The 20,056-nt window shown below is 44.2% G+C and overlaps 1 protein-coding gene across 4 annotated transcripts in view; it reads right to left on the minus strand.

Annotated features, from left to right (window-relative positions):
* Positions 1-20,056, minus strand: part of DPP6 (dipeptidyl peptidase like 6) — a 2,068,973-nt gene that overhangs the window by 570,224 nt on the left and 1,478,693 nt on the right. For all 4 annotated transcript variants that reach the window (XM_073677704.1, XM_073677702.1, XM_073677705.1 and 1 more), the window contains one exon: positions 19,244-19,338. In XM_073677704.1, the coding sequence (XP_073533805.1) occupies positions 19,244-19,338 (95 nt within the window). The remainder of the gene's footprint in view (positions 1-19,243; positions 19,339-20,056) is intronic.

The raw sequence follows: 20,056 nt of genomic DNA on the forward strand, positions 1-20,056 counted from the left end.
TTTAAAAGCATAGGAAGCCTTTGCAGGTGTTTTTTGTTAATTATTCTAATTTACTGAGATGATGATTTTTGTGTTTTCATTGGCTGTAAGCCATAATCATCAACATTAACAGAACATTAACACTTGAAATAGATCACTCTGTTTGTAATGACTCTATATAATATATGAATTTCACTTTTTGTATTGAAGAACTGAAATAAATTAACTTTTTGATGATTTTATGTTACATGTTAGAATGCAGCCTTAAGTTACTGTGATGCCCCTGAGGGTTCGACCGCCACAGGGATGCTGCACTTCTCTAATGGAGTGTAGTGTTCCTCCTCTGAGGTAAGAACAGTGTGATGATCAGGACCCTTCCTTCACATCCAACACCACACTTTCTCCACCAGAGGGGGCTAGAATGCACTAGGTGCTGCCCTCCTGGTTACAGGGAGACTGGGGAACCAAGAGCTAGGGGAACCATTTAGTGGGTGAGGGTGGAGGACTCACATTTTAGTGACACTTAATAATTCATATTTAATAATCAGCCATCTTGGTCTTTGGTCTTTTGTCCCTTGGTCCTTTTGATGTAATGTGATGGATCATTGACTGTACTACTGTGATCTCCTACCCTGGACGCGGATCCTGTGTGGGCCTGCAACGGATGGAGACACAGCCCTCCTACCTTGGCCTTGGGTCGAGGGGCAGGCTGCAGATAAAGTATGTCTCAGCCCGGTCAAGGACCATGACCAAGAAGGCCCGGAGCTTAAGAGTGTAGCTCCATATCAAACGGATCCCAGTGAGGATGCAGACGGAGCGGTAGACGCCACCTGTCTTCGCCCACCTGATATATTCAGAGGGAGTCTGGCTGCAAGAGGGGTACCGGCCCCCGACACCCGACCTTGCTACTCCACGTCCTGGTCGGGAAAGCCCGGTAGGCCTTGAGGATCCCACCGGGTAACGGAAAGAGCAGAACTGCCACAAGTGCCTTGTTTCTGAGAGCAGCTCAGAGGGAGACCCGGCCTATCCACACACACGCAGACAGGAAAGGACCCGGTCTGAAGTCTAGGAACACTCTGGTGCAGGGTCCTGATCTAACGCTGGACTCATTTGGAGGTTGTCGGGCCCCGTCCCTGGTGACCGCAGAACTCCGCGAGGAGCAGGGAGTCGCCTTCCTTCTGTCATCTCTAATGTGAGTAAAGCCTTGGAAGTTCACCCCTATGGCCTCCGGACTTTCTTTAATCGGCGCTACACCGCACGACACAGACTTTCTAGACTACTACCCCCCCTCCGTCCTGTCCCTCTGTCCTGAGGCCCTGCTCCGCCTGTGGGGAGTAGTAACAACGCCGGCTTCCCTAACACCAGGCCTCAGCGGACTGCAGCAGCGCTGGTGGCCTTCACCAGGTGCCACAGGTGGCATAGTCGTAATCAGCCACTCAACCCGGATAAGCCCATACCATCATCCTTTTTAAATTGTGACGGCCCTGAGCACGGAGCGGGTCCGGGCCACGGCTGCACCCCATCTCTCCATCTTAAGGCCCGACTACGAGTCCCCCATCTCCCAGGGTAAATAAAAGGGCTTCCGAGGAAGAGGCGTCACATTACGTTCTCATGAAGGTATAAAAATTGTCCAATTTTCAACCAGAAAAATAAAATAGTTTTCATCTGTATTGTTATCCGTATGGCATTCTCTTTTATGCATCAGCAGTGAATAAAATTTACAAGACCAAAAATAGCTTCTTATGTTAATAATGACAATTTGTCCATAAAAATCAGATGTTTATGGAATTTAATTTTTTTTTTGCGCAACCACAGACTTGAAAAGGTGCCACTCATCCTAAATATGGAGGAAACTAGTGCACACTGCAATTTTTTTCATACAAACATTTGGCCTGTGCAAAAAAAAGCAGTCATCTGAACAGCCAATGAAATAATATTCATGGTAATGCTGTCTGTGAGATGTCAGCTTTTTCCACAACCAGCACTCGGACTAAAAATTTGGTTGTGTGAACATAGTCTTACTTGTACAAGACAAAACCTAAGAAACGAACATATACCCTGTTATAAAAAAGTACGTAAAAAGCAATAGTGCATATACTTCAGTTCATCTCTTTTGGTTTTGTTTTAGGTTCTTGCACTCATGGCACACACAGGTGTGGCCTCCCTTTCTTTGAGCTGGGCATTACCTTTATATAGTTTCCCATGGCTGGGTGTCCATAGTCTGTTCCGGCCCTGCTCGGCCCTTATTCACCTTGAGGTCACACATGGTAAGGTTTTAATACTTAGGACCATCTCGATTGGGTACACCTTGACGCTGTGGGATGGCTTTTATGCTTTTTTTTAAATTAAAAATAGTGTTTACTAAGTACCCTGTGTTATTTATATGCACTATTGTTTTTTGCTAACTTACTTACAGCAGGGTACGTGTTCATTTTGTTTCTAAGGCTTTGTCTGTTTAATGGCCAGTGTGAACATGCTCCTTACATGTATACCAACTGATACTCTAGTTCATTTCTTTCGGTTTTACTTGGCCATAGATGACTAGGTTTCTTCAGCCACATTGACAGAAGCTGATTAACCTTTACAATCTTTTCACCTTTTGTTCCTATGAACCCCCTTTTTGGCCAATTTAGTGCCATCTGGATAAAACATTATAATCTAAAAACACAATTTTGCTTACGTCCCAGTTTTGAGGCCTGCTCCTGTTCAAAGTGTAAGGTTAGTGGAAATCCAGAGCTTTACAGCATTCGACAGGAGCTGCAAATGTAGTCTTTTAATCATAAAGTTGAAGAGCAGCTCAGTTCTCTGTTCAAACAGTGCCAGGGCTTTGAAGTTCTGGACCAGACATCAGGTAGAGTGCATGGAGCGGATGTGGAGTTGGGAAGTCTTATATTCCTCATCAGACACAAAACTTATAATAAAATCCAGTGTTCATGTAGTAACAAAGCAACAATACGAGACTTTGATAAATGAGCGGAAAATCTTTTATCATATTCTATTTGGACAAGTTGACAACCTGCACTCTGTTTGTGGCGAATGTGCAGCTAGTAACAAAGACATGAGTAGAGAAGATCACAGCAGATCTATTGCTCTAACATTCTGCTCCTTTAATTATGGGGATTTTATAATATCTGCTGGTTTTGATGTGCACATCTAGAGTCTTCAACAGATTTTTTATTTAAAGGAAATTATTTCCCTCCCATGAAATCAAATATTAATGACCTGGAAAAAAGAAATCCCTGAGAAAGAAACTTGTGTCAAGTCTTTTAACATCTTAACACCCCACTTATTTCTAGTTACAGGCATTTACCGGCGAATTGTAAATGCAGCATAATCACTGTAAAAAGTAAACAACGTTGTTGAAAAGGACTTGACATTTGCCATAAATGTGTTTTTTTTTAATGTGGTCTAAATGCCATTGTTCTCCTAAATCAGTTTTTTTTTTTAGTTTCTGCGCCTCTCAGCTCCTGAGATATGGATTCCTCATCCTTATATGTAAATCTTATATGTGCTATCCAACTGGGAATGGTCCTAAACTATTTTTCGTAACCCCTTTACCCCCCAAGGTGGTTTGCACATTAATGACCAGGCCAATTTTTACAATTCTGACCACTGTCACTTTATGAGGTAATTACTCTGGAACGCTTTAACGGATCCCCCTGTTTCTGAGAATGTTTTTTCATGACATATTGTACTTCATGATAGTGGTAAAATTTCTTTGATATCACTTGCGTTTATTTGTGAAAAAAACGGAAATTTGGCAAAAATTTTGAAAATTTTGCAATTTTCAAAATTTGAATTTTTATGCCCTTAAATCAGAGAGATATGTCACACAAAATAGTTAATAAATAACATTTCTCACATGTCTACTTTACATCAGCATAATTTTGGAACCATTTTTTTTTATTAGGAAGCTATAAGGGTTAAAAGTTGACCAGCGATTTCTCATTTTTCCACCAAAATTTACAAAACCATTTTTTTAGGGACTACATCACATTTGAACTCACTTTGAGGGGTCTTTATAACAGAAAATACCCAAAAGTGACACCATTCAAAAAACTTCACCCCTTAAGGTGCTCAAAACCACATTCAAGAACTTTATTAACCCTTGAGGTACTTCACAGGAACTTTTGGAACGTGGAAGAAAAAAATTAACATTTTTCTTGTTTCACAAAAATGTTAATTTAGACCCAATTTTTTCTATTTTTGCAGGGGTAGCAGGAAAAAAATGGACCCCAAAATTTGCTGTGCAATTTCCCCTGAGCACACAGAAACCCCATATGTGGGGAAAAAACACTGTTTGGGTGCACGGCAGGGTTCGGAAGGGAAGGAGTGCCTTTTGAATGTAAAATTTGCTTGAATAATTAGCGAACGCCATGATGCATTTTGCCTCTGATGTACCTAAACAGTGGAAACCCCCCACAAGTGACACCATTTTGGAAACTAGACCCCTCAGGGAACTTATCTAGATGTGTGGTGAGCACCTTGAACCCTAAGGTGCTTCACAGAAGTTTACAACATGGAGCCGTAAAAATAAAATTTTCACATTTTTCCCACAAAAATGTTTTTCAGCCCTCAATTTTGCATTTTCATAAGGGTAACAGGAGAAATTGCACAATGTATTTTGTTGTGCAATTTCTCCTGAGTAAGCAGATACCCCATATCTGGGGTTAAACCACTGTTTGGACGCATGGCAGGGTTTGGAAGGGAATGAGCGGCATTTGACTTTTTGATTGTAAAATTTGCTTGAATGATTAGTGGACGCCATGTTGTGTTTGGAAAGCCCCTGATGTGCCTAAACAGTGGAAATCCCCCACAAGTGACACCATTTTGGAAACTAGACCCCTCATGGAACTTATCTAGATGTGTGGTGATCACCTTGAACCCACAGGTGCTTCACAGAAGTTTAGAACATTGAGCCGTAAAAATAAAATTTGCAAATTTTTGCAACAAAAATGTTTTTCAGCCTCCAATTTTGCATTTTCATGAGGGTAACAGGAAAAATTGCACCATGCAGTTTGTTGTGCAATTCCTCCTGAGCACGCCGATACCCTATATGTGGGGGAAAACCACTGTATGGGCATACAGCAGGGTACGGAAGGGAAGAAGCACCATTTGACTTTTTGAATGTTAAATTTGCTTGAATAATTAGCGGATGTGCCCCTGATGTGCCTAAACAGTGGAAAACCCCCACAAGTGACACCATTTTGGAAACTAGACCCCTCAGGGAACTTATCTAGATTTGTGGTGAGCACCTTGAATCCCCAAGTGCTTTTTTTTTTTTAAACCAATTATTTTTATTTAGGTTTCAAAAATTTACAGCAAACAGTTATCAATATACATATAACAATTCACATAACGTGTAGTAATACAGTTAAAACCCTCTCCCCCCTCCCCCCTCCCGCCAATACTCCTTATGCCGGGCATACCTGGGAACATTGACAATCATATTACCGCCATCCATGCGGACCATATTTTCCCAAAAGTTCTCTCTCCATGCCTCCGCCTGTAAATGCTTTCCTCTAAATGCATTACCGTACGTGTCTGAGCAATAAATTCCCTCCTAGTGGGGGGTTCCGAATCTGTCCATTTTCGTGCTATTAGTTTGCGTGCCACATATAGCAATCACGCTATCGCCACTTTGTAATGTTCTGAGACAGGTATTCCATCCACCTCCCCCAAAACACACAGCACCGGGTTTCTGTCAATTGTACATGTATAAGCCCTCTCAATTTTGTTAACAACGACCAACCAATAAGCCACTAGCCGTGGGCATGACCATAGCATGTGTAGCAGTCCGGCCTGGTCCGTGCCACATCTAGGGCAACTGGAATCTCCCCTCAAGCCCGCCTTGTACAGGCGCAGCGGTGTTTTGTATGTCCTATGTATTATGTATAATTGGGAGATCCGTGCCTGCTCGCTTAGAGAGATCTTCGGGACATATTCTAGAATTGCCTCCCATTGTTCTGTTGTGAGGGTACCCACCTCCCTTTCCCATTTACTCTTTGCAATGAAGTGATTTCCCCCCAGATAGGAGTGCAGTAGGTCATGATATAAGCTCGATATGACTCCCCTCGTCCCTCCCTTCATACATACAGAGTCTAGTACAATGTCACACTGAACCGTCATGGCTCCCAATCCACACTGTGCCCTCCAAGCATGTCGAAGCCTATAGTATTGAAATCCCCATACCAAAGGCAAATCAAATTCTTCTCTCAATTTCTCAAAGGTCTTCAGGTCCGTTCCACTCTGCAGCTGGCACACATATCTCACTCCTTGCGCCTTCCAATTGCCCATTTGACACAGCTTATTAAGTTCCGGCAGATGTTCATTGCCCAACACCGGTGAGTACTTAGTCAGCCCGTCCACCCCCCTGATCTTTTTAATAGTGTCCCATACCTTCTGAGTCAAGCCTAAGGTAGGATATATTGCTCCCAATTTCTTAAAGGTACCATCCTCTAACGCCTGGACCAGTGGGCGTCTCCCCGACACATGTACCAGCACCCGGCAAGCTGCCCCTCCACAATCGGGTTCTCTCCATCCCCTGACATGCTGGCCCTGTACTGCCAAGAAATAGACCCAGGGATTGGGTGCGGCCAATCCTCCCTCCTCCTTCCCATTTTGCAGCGTTCCCAATTTAATCCTTGCCTGCCTCTTGCCCCATATCAAGGATTTGAAGATAGAATCAATACCCTGAAACCGTTTTTTTGGTAGCCATATCGGTGAGTTGTGCAAAATGTACATTAGTTGTGGCATAAGGACCATCTTAATCAGGTTAGTTCTACCCGTCACCGTCAAAGCCAATTGGCACCATGCGCCTATTTTCTTTTTAAATTTCTCTAGCAGAGGAACTAAATTCAGATCCGTGAATCGTGTCAATGGAAGCGCCACCCATATCCCAAGGTATTTAAATTGTGAAACCAGCTGGAGCTGCTTCCCCCTCTCATCTATCTCCTCCGCTTTTATTGGTCTATCTACAGCCATGACATAAGACTTGTGCCAGTTTATCTCCAGTCCCGAAATGCTCCCAAAGTGTTTAATTACATCCATCGTGCACCCCAATGTCTCTCCTGCATTTTCCAGAAATAACAGGATGTCATCGGCATACAGTGATATTTTTTCTTCCAGCCTCCCAAATTTAAATCCGACCACTCCTCTCTCAGCTCTTATTTTGGCCGCCAGGGGCTCCACTGCCACCGCAAGCAATAGCGGGGACAGCGGGCACCCCTGCCTTGTGCCCCTATGTAAGTCAAACATCCCGGACCGTTCACCATTCACCTTAACTACCGCCCTTGGGGATGAGTACAATAACTTGACCCAGGCCATGAATGCGGGGCCAAATCCCATTATTTCCATGATTTTCCATAAATATTTCCATTCCACGCTATCAAATGCTTTTCTAGCGTCCAATGACATCACTATTCTCCCGCCACCATTATCAGCAGGCAGCTGCATATTAAGAAATAATCTTCTCAAGTTAACAGCCGTGGAGCGGTTGGGCATAAAGCCCGACTGGTCCTCGTGAATAACAGTATGCGCAACCCCGGTGAGCCGGGTGGCCAGGATCTTAGCGAGTATTTTGACATCCGTTGTCAACAACGATATGGGCCTATACGACTCCGCATCCATGGGGTCTTTCCCCTCCTTTGGCAGAACCACTATCACCGCTTCCTCCATTGATCTCGGTAACGCCCCCTTCACCAAAGCCTCATCAAACACAGATTTCAATTTTGGAGCTAGCAGTTCCACCAGCTCCCTGTACACCTCCCCAGGTAGACCATCAGCACCCGGTGATTTGTTATTGGGCATAGACAGAATTGCACATTCCACCTCCTCCACACTCACAGGTTCATCCAACCTCATCCTATCTTCCTCAGACAATTTAGACAGTGAGATGCCTTCCAAAAATTCCTCTACGGCCCCCTCTGTGTCCCGTACTCTTGAATTGTACAGTGCCATGTAATATTCCTTGAAGACCTCCAATATGTCCTTTGTGTCTGTCAGAGTCGTCCCCGTTTGGTCTCTCAACCTGTACACCCTGGAAGACTCCCTCTGTGCCGCAGATATCACCGCCAACAAGTGACCCACTCTCTCTCCTTCCTCAAAGAATTGGGCTTGCTGAAATGCCCTTTTCCTCTCAGCTTGCATCATGTGCAGTTTATTAACTGCCTCCTGTGCCAATTTTAGTCTATTGTGAGCTACACTCGTTGGCGCCAAAATCATGTCTGCCTCTGCCCTTGTCAAGTCATCCTTTATTTGTTGATCTGCCAATTTAGTTTTGGTCTTACACCGTGAGATCTCACTTATAAAGAGTCCCCTCGTAAATGCCTTCATAGCCTCCCACACCACAGTGGCCTCAGCACTCCCTTCATTCACTTGGAAGAAGTGCTCTAGTTCTTTGGTTATGCCACCCATATCCACCACTTTAAGCCACGTCGGGTGAAGACGCCAACCTCCCCTCTGACCCTGAGCAGATCCCACTAGAAGCGTGACAATCATAGGACTATAATCCGATAGAGTCCTCTGTAGGTATTCCACCTCCCCAACCATCCCATCCATAGCAGTATCCCCAAAAGCCAGGTCTATCCTTGACAGTGTTCCGTGTGTAGCCGAATGACACGAGAAGGTCCTCTTACCCTCATTTCGTACTCTCCACAGATCCACCAGCCCCAGCTCCCCCACGTAGGTGCCAAATGCAGTCATTCCGTCCCGTCCAGCTTCCATACCTGCCGGACGTACTTTATCCCAGTAATCATTCATGGTGTTGTTAACATCTCCCATAATCAACATCGGAGCCTCCCCCCATCTGGCCGTCAAGTCCATTACTGCTTGAAGTTCCTTTTTAGAATAAGGTGGAGGGATATATAAAGCCACTAAAATCATTTTGTGTCCATACAATCTGCACGCAATCCATACATACTGCCCTTCACTGTCTACTTGCACTGCCAGCTCTTCATAATGTGCGTTTTTGTGTATTAAGACTGACACCCCCCTGGAGTACGAGGAATAAGTGGAATGATATGTCTTTAACATCCACCCTTTCGATAGCCAGTGCCTAGTATCTCTAGTGAGATGGGTCTCCTGTAAGCACGCAATCATAGGATCACAAGATCTGATGTGATTCAGAACTGCTGCCCTCTTAATCCTGTCAGATATACCACGTACATTCCAACTTAAAATCCGAACCGTACGGTTACTCATTGTGCATTAGAAAAAACAATCCACCATCATCAAGTAACATCTTTCCATTTTGTTCCCAAGCATACCAGGTCAAACAGCATAAGCAACCCCATTTTCCCGCAAATCCAACCCATCGGCTTTCAGACCATTCACCTGCTTTGTCAGAGCAGTTAAAGCAGTCTTGCAGTATAAGACAGCCTGGAATACATCTCGCAGAGTCGGCTCTGCCTCATCTGAACTCTCAGCTGCCAGCACAGTGTCACCATCCCCCTCCTCCTGCTGTTCATTATGTAGCACAGGCACAGGCATCTCCTCACCATCTTCCTCCTCATCTCCATGCTTCTCACTGCCTTCACTTCCTTCTTCATCTGCCTTCATGCCCCTCGCATACCTGTGCAGCCGTGCTGAAGCCTCCAGCCTCCGTGCATAGGCTGTGTTCCTCCTTCCCGCCTCTTCCTCTGTCTCGGTGCCATCTTGGGCTGAGGCACTGCTGCAGGCCCCGGCATCCTTCTGCCTTTTGCGGCCCATGTTGGACTCTCTGAGTCTGGCAGAAGCTCACCTCTGACTCCCGGGACCCTCAGACAGGTGCCCGATATTGCTATTTCCGTTTGTGGCTCAACCATTACTCCCCAGCAACAAGTCCGCTGTCTTGGGGTCATTTTTATTCAGATCTTTCCTTCACTCCTCACATCAAATCACTCTCTCATTTATGTCATCTACACCTCAAAAACATCTCAAGAATCAGGACTTTTCTCACCTTTGACTCGGCAAAAACTCTTACTGTAGCTCTTATTCATTCTCGTCTCGACTATTGCAACTCTCTACTAATCGGTCTCCCTCTTACTAAACTCTCCCCTCTCCAATTTGTCCTTAACGCAGCAGCCAGGATCTTATTCCTCGCCAACCGCTACACCGATGCCTCTTCCCTGTGCCAGTCATTGCACTCGTTGCCAATCCAATATAGAGTTCAATTTAAACTTATCACGCTTGCCCCCAAAGCGCTCCATGCTTCAGTACCCCCCTACATCTCCTCCCTTGTCTCAGTCTACCACCCTACACGTGCCCTCCGTTCTGCCAATGACCTAAAACTAAAATCCTAAATAATCCGAACTTCCCACTCCCGTATCCAAGATTTCTCGCATGCTGCGCCAATTCTTTGGAATGCACTACCCAGGACAGTTCGATTAATTCCCAATACCCACAGTTTCAAACGGACTCTAAAAACCCATTTACTTAGACTGGCGTATCGCTTCAACACACTGTCTGTCCCAGTTTTCCCCCATATTAAAATCTTCAATTTCAGGTTCATAACATCCATGCACTTAATAGCCTCGGTCAGGACTGTACATATACTGGGTGGCGACCAGTCCATGTATTATTATTTATCATATTTAGTATATCAAGGCTGCATTATACAATATATGTACATTTTACCTTTTGTGTCTCCCCCATTTCCTCATAGACTGTAAGCTTGTGAGCAGGGCCCTCACTCCTTTTGATTTGAGATATGCTTATTCTGTATTGTTTGTATAAGTCCCCCCTAAAATTGTAAAGTGCTGCGGAATATGTTGGCGCTATAAAAATAAAAATTATTATTATTACCTGCGCCCTGGGCTTTAAGAGCCAGGTACGTATTAGTACGCCCTGTTGATTTCGTCCACACGCAGGCTGTGCGGGAGCAATCGCCACCGGGTGTCAGTTGATTGTCAGCTGATTGAAGTTGATCGCAGCATTGCGGGGACAAGGGGAGGTGATCGCGATACTCACCTCTCCTGCTGGCGTCCAACGCTGTCTGCAGCGGCTTCCAAGATGTTGCCATGATGACCCAATGTCGTCATGACAACATCCAGGTCACCAGACTGCAGGAAGATACTTTGGTCATGCGCGGTGCAAGACCAAAGTATCTTCTGCATCTGCAGCGCTGACAGCCTGTATAGCAAAGGGATGGTGCTCAATCCCTATGATATACAGGCGATCAAAGTAAAAAAAGTGAAAGTCCCATAGTGGGACAAAATATAAAAGCAAAAAAAAGTGTTAAAAAATGGAAAAAAAAATAGAAAAAAATTGTAAAAATATTTTAAAAAAATAAAAAATATAATCCACCAACAATATAAAAATATAATGTTCCCATCAATAAATATTATTATGAAAAAAATAAAACAAAACAATAAAAGTACACATATTTTGTATTGCCGCGTCCGGAACGACCTGACCTATAAAACTGTCCCACTAGTTAACCCCTTTAGTGAACACGGTAAGAAATAAAAAAATAAAAAACAAAGCAAAAAACAATGCTTTATCATCATACCGCCAAACAAAAAATGGAATAACACACAATCAAAAATCTGAATATAAATAAAAATGGTACCGCTGAAAACGTCATCTTGTCCCCCAAAAAACAAGCCGCCATACAGCTCTATCAGCCGAAAAATAAAAAAGTTAAAGCTCTCAGAATAAAGTGATGAAAAAAATATTTTTTTCTATAAAATAGTTTTTATTGTGTAAAAGTGGCAAAAAAGAAAAACGATATAAATGGTGCCGCTGTAAACGTACTGACCCGAAAAATAAAGCTAACTTATCAACTTTACCACACGTGGAACAGCATAAAAAAAAATCCTGAATTGTTGGTTTTTGTTTATTCTGCCTCCCAAAAATCGGAATAGAAAGAAATCAAAAAATGTCATGTGCCAGAAAATGGTACCAATAAAACCGTCAACTCATCCCACAAAAAACAAGCCATCACATGACTCTGTTGGCCTAAATATGGAAAAATTATAGCTCTCAAAATACTTTTTACAAAAAAATGCGTCTTTTAGTGTGAGACAGCTGTCAATCATAAAAACCCGATATGATTCTGGCATCGTTGTAATCAAACCGACCCGAAGAATAAAGTCGTCTAATCACTTATACCTCACAAGGAATGGCGTAAAAAATAAACTCTAGGGTTAGGGTTGTGCTAGGGTTATGGTTGGGCTAGGATTAAGGTTGGGCTAGGGTTGGGCTAGGGTTGGGGTTGGGGATAAGGTTAGGGTTGGGTTGGGGTTGGGGTTAGGGTTTGGGTTGGGCTAGGGTTGGGGTTAGGGTTAGGATTTTTTTCAAAAGTAAAAAAAAGATGACAATATGGCGACGAGTGTTGAGCGCAAGGGCTCGCTACTTGAGTTTGCATCGGGTGCTCGGTTATGCACTGAGTATCGCGGGTGCTCGAGTGACATGCTCGAGTCTCCGCCCCATATCCTTCGCAGCCAAAAAAACCTCATGGGGATTGCCTGCCATGCACGAGCGATCCCCGCATGTTTTTTTGGGGTGTCTAATAACCGTGAAACATGCAGATGGGGACTCGAGTATGTCACTCAAGCACGCACGATACATGGTGCATACTTGAGTACCCGATGCAAACTCAAGTAGTGAGCACTTGCGCTCAAGACTAATGGCAACTTATTCAAAATGATGACCTAATGTTATTAAATTCTGTGTTGTACCTCTGGGTTCAAAATGTTCACTATACCCTTTGATAAAATCCTTGAGGGGTGTAGTTTCCAAAATGGGGTCACTTGTGGGGGGTTTCCACTATTTAGGCACATCAGGAGTTCTCCAAACGCAACATGGTGTCCGCTCTCAATTCCAGCCAATTTAGCGTTCAAAAAGTCACACAGTGCTCCTTCCCTTCTGAACTCTGCCGTGCGCCCAAACACTGTATTTTCCCTATATATCGGGTATTGGCGTACTCAGGATAAAATGCACAAAAGTTTTTGGAGTCCATTTTCTCCTCTTACCCTTATGAAAATAAAAAAATTAGGGCTAAAACATCATTTTTGTGGAAAAAGTAAGATTCATTTGTTTTCACAGCTCCATGTTATAAACTTCTGTAAAGCACTTGGGGGGGGGCGTGGCCTAGCTCTTGATGTGAGAGGTCGGGTGGCAGTGCCTCTCCACCACCATTAGCTTCAATTATCCTGCACAGAGCCCGAACCAGCCAAATCCCTTATCAGGAGGAGGAAATATGAGTAGTTCAGTTTTTGACAGATTCAGTTTTAGACAGAGGGAGGTAATAATGTTAAACACAGCAGGAAGACAATCACTGGTCTTTTGTAGTAATGTAGGGGTGATGTTCGGAGCAGAGGTGTATAATTGGGTGTCATCAGCATAAAAATGGTACTGAAAACCGAATCTGCTGATTGTTTGTCCAATAATAGCGGTGTATAAGGAGAAAAGAAGGGGTCCTAGGACTGATCCTTGAGGAACCCCGACAGTAAGGGGAAGAATAAAGGAGGAGCGAGCAAAAGACACAGAGAAGGAGCGATCAGAGAGATAGGAGGAGAACCAGGAGAGAACAGTGTCCTTGAGGCCAATAGTGTGGAGCATAGTGAGGAGGAGCTGGTGATCCACAGTGTCAAATGCTGCAGAGAGATCCAGGAGAATCAGCAGGGAGTAGTGACCATTAGATTTAGCTGTTAGTAGATCATAAGAGACTTTAGTGAGGGCAGTTTCAGTAGAATGTAAAGAGCGGAAACCAGATTATAGAGGGTCAAGAAGAGAGTTGTCTGAGAGATAGCAGATTAGATGGGAATGGACCAGGCGTTTCAGGAGTTTAGAGATAAATGGAAGACTGGAAACAGGTCTGTGGTTGGCCGTGCAGTTCTGGTCAAGGGATGGTTTTTTAAGTAATGGATGTACAGTGGTGGCCAAAAGTATTGGCACCCCTGCAATTCTGTCAGATAATACTCAGTTTCTTCCTGAAAATGAATGCAATCACAAATTCTTTGGTATTATTATCTTCATTTAATTTGTCTTCAATGAAAAAACACAAAAAGAATTGTCCTAAAGCCAAATTGGATATAATTCCACACCAAACCTAAAAAGGGGGTGGACAAAAGTATTGGCACTGTTTGAAAAATCATGTGATGCTTCTCTAATTCGTGTAATTAACAGCACCTGTAACTTACCTGTGGCACCTAACAGGTGTTGGCAATAACTAAATCACACTTTCAGCCAGTTAACATGGATTAAAGTTGACTCAACCTCTGTCCTGTGTCCTTGTGTGTACCACATTGCGCTTGGAGAAAAGAAAGAAGACCAAAGAACTGTCTGAGGACTTGAGAAACCAAATTGTGAGGAAGCATGAGCAATCTCAAGGCTAAAAGTCCATCTCCAAAGACCTGAATGTTCCTGTGTCTTCCGTGCACAGTGTCATCAAGAAGTTTAAAGCCCATGGCACTGTGGCTAACCTCCGTAGATGTGGACGGAAAAGAAAAATTGACGAGAGATTTCAACGCAAGATTGTGCGGATGGTGAATAAAGAACCTCGACTAACATCCAAACAAGTTCAAGCTGCCCTGCAGTCCGAGGGTACAACAGTGTCAACCCGTACTATCCGTCGGCGTCTGAATGAAAAGGGACTGTATGGTAGGATACCCAGGAAGACCCCACTTCTTACCCCGAGACATAAAAAAGCCAGGCTGGAGTTTGCCAAAACGTACCTGAGAAAGCCTAAAACGTTTTGGAAGAATGTTCTCTGGTCAGATGAGACAAAAGTAGAGTTTTTTGGAAAAAAGCATCAACATAGAGTGTACAGGAAAAAAAAGAGGCATTCAAAGAAAAGAACACGGTCCCTACAGTCAAACATGGTGGAGGTTCCCTGATGTTTTGGGGCTGCTTTGCGGCCTCTGGCACTGGACAGCTTGACCGTGTGCATGGCATTATGAAGCCTGAAGACTACCAACAAATTTTGCAGCATAATGTAGGGCCCAGTGTGAGAAAGCTGGGTCTCCCTCAGAGGTCATTGGTCTTCCAGCAGGACAATGACCCAAAACACACTTCCAAAAGCACTATAAAATGGTTTGAGAGAAAGCACTGGAGACTTCTAAGGTGGCCAGCAATGAGTCCAGACCTGAATCCCATAGAACACCTGTGGAGAGATCTCAAAATGGCAGTTTGGAGAAGGCACCCTTCAAATATCAGGGACCTGGAGCAGTTTGCCAAAGAAGAATGGTCTACAATTGCAGCAGAGCATTGTAAGAAACTCATTGATGGTTACCGGAAGTGGTTGTTCGCAGTTATTTTGGCTAAAGGTTGTGCAACCAAGTATTAGGCTGAGGGTGCCAATACTTTTGTCTGGCCCATTTTTGGAGTTTTGTGTGAAATGATCAATGATTTGATTTTTGCTTCATTCTCTTTTGTGTTTTTTCCTTGCAAGCAAATTAAATGAAGATAATAATACCAAAGAATTTGTGATTGCAATCATTTTCAGGAAGAAACTGAATATTATCTGACAGAATTGCAGGGGTGCCAATACTTTTGGCCGCCACTGTATCCTGGCGTGTTTAAAAGAAGAGGAAAAGATACCAAATAAGAGGGAGAAGTTGAAAATTTTAGTTAGGTGAGTGGTGACAGCTGGAGAAAGGGACTGAAGGAGATGTGAGGGAATAGGGTCACTGGTGCAGGTAGTAGGGCAAGAAGATGCAAGGAGCCTGATCACTTCATCTTCCGTGACTGGTTCGAAGTCAGAAAGTGAGCAAGATACAATGTGGCAGGGGAGAGCATGCATAACATTTGGGGATTGGGAGAAAATTTCCTGTCGGATATGGTCAATTTTTTCTTTGAAATAATTGGCCAAATCGTCAGCGCTGAGGTCGGTGGTCGAGGCCTGTGCTGTTTGATTGAGGAGAGAATGAAACATGTCAAAGAGGCGTTTAGGATTATTGGAAAGTGAGATGATGAGGTTGTTAAAGTAGGTTTTTTTGGAGAGGTGAAGGGCAAAGTTATATGTTTTCAGCATAAATTTATAATGGAGGAAATCTTCGGGCAAATTAGATTTTCTCTACAGCCGTTCAGCGCATCTGGAGCACCGCTGGGTAAGACATGTTTGAGGTGTGTGCCAGGGTTGTCGCCATCTATGCCGAATTGTTCTTTGTGTAGGAGGTGCGGCTTCGTCCAGGGCGCATAGCAATATTTTGTTATAATGCTTCAATGCAGAGTTGGGACATAAGAGGGAGGAGATTGGGGCCAATGATGATTGCAACTTTTTCATAAATTTCTGGGTGTTAATGGCGCGTATATTTCTATAAGTGTGGAAAGTGGGGGTGTCTTGAGTAGAGTCACAGTTCTTGACAGAGAAGGTAAGAAGATTATGGTCAGAGAGTGGAAGGGGAGAGTTAGTAAAGTCATGTACTGAGCAAAGCCCGGAGAAGATCAGGTTCAATGTGTTCCCATCTTCATGTGTAGGAGAATTAGCAAGCTGTGAAAGGCCGAAGGAGGAGGTTAGCGGTAAAACATGAGCAACAGATGGGGAAAGAGAATCGCCAATTGGGACGTTAAAATCTCTCATGATTATCATGGGGATGTCGCAAGATAGACAATTTGGAAGCCAGGCAGCAAAGTGATCCAGGAACTGATGGGAGGGACCTGGAGGGCGATAGACAACTGCCACTCGCAGGGAAAAGGGCCGGTAGAGTCTGACTGTGTGAGCCTCAAAAGAAGGAAAGATAAGGGAGAGTACTGGGGGGATAACCTAAAAAGTACATTTTCTTGAAAGATGCAGTCCAACACCTCCACCTGATCTGTTGTCAGGTCTTGGGGTATGAGAGAAGTGTAGGCCACCATAGGAGAGAGCTGCAGCGGCGTTGGTGTCCGACTGCTGGATCCAGGTTTCGGTGAGAGCCAGAAGGTTGAGGGAATTAGAGAGGAAAAAGTCATGGATGTGAGAGAGTTTATTACATGCTGAGCACGCATTCCAAAGGGCACAGTTGAATGAGACAGAAGATATGCAGGGAATATTAATGAGATTAGCAGGGTTTCTGAATGTAACAGGGAAAGAGTTAATGTTACTGTGGCGCCCCTGAGGGTTCGGCCGCCACAGGAATGCTGCACTTCTTTAATGGAGTGTGGTGTTCCTCCTCTGAGGTAAGCCTGGTGTGATGGTAGTGTTTCAGCCTTTTGCATCCAACACCACATTCCACCAGAGGGAGCTAGTATGCACTAGGTGCTGCTCCCCTGGTTACAGGGAGACTGGGGAACACAAAGTAGTAGGAACCAGTTAGTGGGTGTGGGTGGAGGAACAGTTAGTTAGTGACACTTCTAATTTCATATTTAATAGTATGCCATCTTAGATCTGGGTCCTTCATCTTTGGTTGTTTTTGGTCCATCTGACCTGTGTGGTCTCGGACAGTCTGTCTGTCAAGTGGTCTTGGTTGCTGTAAAACTACTGTGTGTTATGTGACCTCCCTCCGGGAGCGCAGATCCTGTGTGGGCCTGCACCGAGAAGGGACACAGCCCTCGTACCCTGGCCTTGGGACGAGAGGGAGGTTGCAGACGAGGAATGTCTCAACCCGGCCAAGGACCAGGATCAAGTAGGCCCGGGAGCTTTAGAGTGTGGCTCCCTAGCAAATGGGTCCCGGGGAGGATGCAGACGGGGCGGAGTACACCACCTGTCCTCTTCTACCTTATCTATTCAGAGGGATTCCGGCTGCAAGAGGGGTACCAGCCCCCGACACCCGACCTCGTACTCTATGTCCAGGACGGGAAAGCCCGGTTAGGCCCTGAGGATCCCGCCGGGCTTGGGATGGAGAGGAATTGCCACCCGAGCCATACACCTGAGAGGAGCTCAGAGGGAGACCCGGCCTATCTACACATGCACAGACGGGAAAGGGTAAAGTCTGTAGTGCAGGAACACTCTGGTGTAGGGATGCTACCTCACACTGGACTTTCTCTGAGGTAGTCGGACCCCCGTCCCTGGTGGCCGCAAGACTCCGCGAGGAGCAGGGAGAAGCCTTGCCCTGCTTATGAGAACTGTGAGTAAAGCCTTTGAAATTCATCCCTATGGCCTCCGGACTGTTCATTACGCGCTATACCACGCGTCACGGTGCCCGCACTCCCACACTACTAACCCCCTTTATCCTGCCTTGTCTTCCCTGAGGCCGCGCTCCGCCTGTGGGGAGCAGTGAGAACTTTAGCCGCCGTGACATCGGGCCTCAGTGGACTGCTAGCGGCGCTGGTGGCGCATCACCAGACACCACAGGTGGCGTAGTCGACAATTACCACTCAACCCGGAAAGCCCTAACATCATTTTCAATGTGAAGGCCCTGGGCACGGAACGGGTCCAGGCCACGACTGCATCCCCGTTGTCAACATCTGACCCGGCTCCGAGTACCCCATCTTCCCAGGGCAGGGCTTGCGAGCATCACATTATTATTACTGGAGGGTCCTGGATTAGGAGAAATATCACCTGCGACTAAGAGAAGGAAGATACAGAGAGTGAGCAGATGGTTGAGTGATTTGTGAGAGCGTTTCCTGTGTTGTATGGTGGGAATGAATAGATCTGTGTGGTATAACATTGTGATTGCAGGTACATATTAGTACGCCTTGGGCTTTTAAGGGGTTAAAGGAAGGGTTTTCCCTTGAATAAAAGTTCATTTTAATCAACAGATCTTGAAATAATAATAATTTCCACAACTAGATATGTTTAAATAAAATGTTCCTGTGCTGAGATGATCTTATAAATGTTCCCCTGCTGTGTACTGTGTAATGGCTGTGTCTGACCGTACAGGAGCATGGTCTGATCATACCACAGCTCCTGGACACGAGGAGGGAGAAAAAATTGTACACACATCACAGCATAGGATCATAAATGATTTTTCTTGTAAAACATTGTTTAAAAAAAAGGCCGAGAAATGTTTTACCTCACAAAAAGAACCAACTGTGATCCCCTGCTGTAGTGTCAGTATATTCTTTTGTTCCTCCCCTGCCCAGGAGAGGTGGTATGATCAGACCATGTTCCTGCACAGCCAGACACAGCCATTACACAGTACACAGCAGGGGCACATTTATAAGATTATCTCAGTACAGGAACATTTTATTTAAAAACATCCAATTGTGGAAGTTATTATTATCCCAAAATCTATTAATTAAAATTAACTTTTGTTCGTAAGAAAAACCCCTTATGGATCACTCCCCCTTGGCTAACAAGACTAGATATAAATATAGGGAAGAGAGGGCCATATCTCAGAGAGGAACAGGAACAAAAGAAAAATTCAGGATGAATATGGCAGGCACCACGTATAATGAAAATCACATAAGAAACTCTACTTACAAACATTTTCTGCTCTATCAGTAATGTTGACTCGTTCTTCTCCACATTTAGCTTCACCACATTGCCTTGCTGGGTTCTAAATAACAGTTCTTTACCTGGAAAGCAAATCAGAGTTGTGTTAACAAGAAAAAAATATAAAGGTTTTTATACTAATGTTAGGGTCTAAAAACTCGGCAGAGCAGTAAATCTTTACACAAATCAAAATTTAGACAAATCATGTGTTACTAATATAATTGAATACTTTAAAATGAAATTCTTTGAGAATAATGGTAGAAATATGAATTTAAGGATAGGTGCTCAGAGTGTCTGTGCTCTTAGACTATAGTATGGGAGGTGTTCCCGACATATACTGTGGCATTGTCATAGGCACCCATTCATGAGTCAGAAGGAAGAAGTGTGTTCTTTCAGTCTCTGTCTGGCTGTTATGTGCCGGTATGCCGTTCATTAAACTCTATAACAGCAGACTGCACTTTCCTATACAGCAGAAAAGAAAAGAAACATACGCTAAGCGTTATACTATTTATTTACAATGGTTCACCATAGTGGACCGGTGCCTTTGTATCCATCATGACTGTGATCATTGTTAGGCGCATACCTCTTGAGCATATGTTTCTGAAAATGGCAACAAATGTAGTGTGTACTTAGCTTTACTCTTTAGACACAAGTGATTGCACATTGTGTATTGTCTATTGAAGGCTTAAAAGGTTGGTCTGATACCTAAAATGTAGTTTCTAAATATCTATTTTTACACCATAAAAAGTTAAGACTTAAGACCCTACATTTCTCCCTATCTTGCTAATACCTAAACGTATT

The sequence above is a fragment of the Phyllobates terribilis genome, unplaced genomic scaffold (assembly GCF_046119375.1).
Source record: "Phyllobates terribilis strain yellow unplaced genomic scaffold, ASM4611937v1 Scaffold_4__5_contigs__length_816908805, whole genome shotgun sequence".
Taxonomy (NCBI): domain Eukaryota; kingdom Metazoa; phylum Chordata; class Amphibia; order Anura; family Dendrobatidae; genus Phyllobates; species Phyllobates terribilis.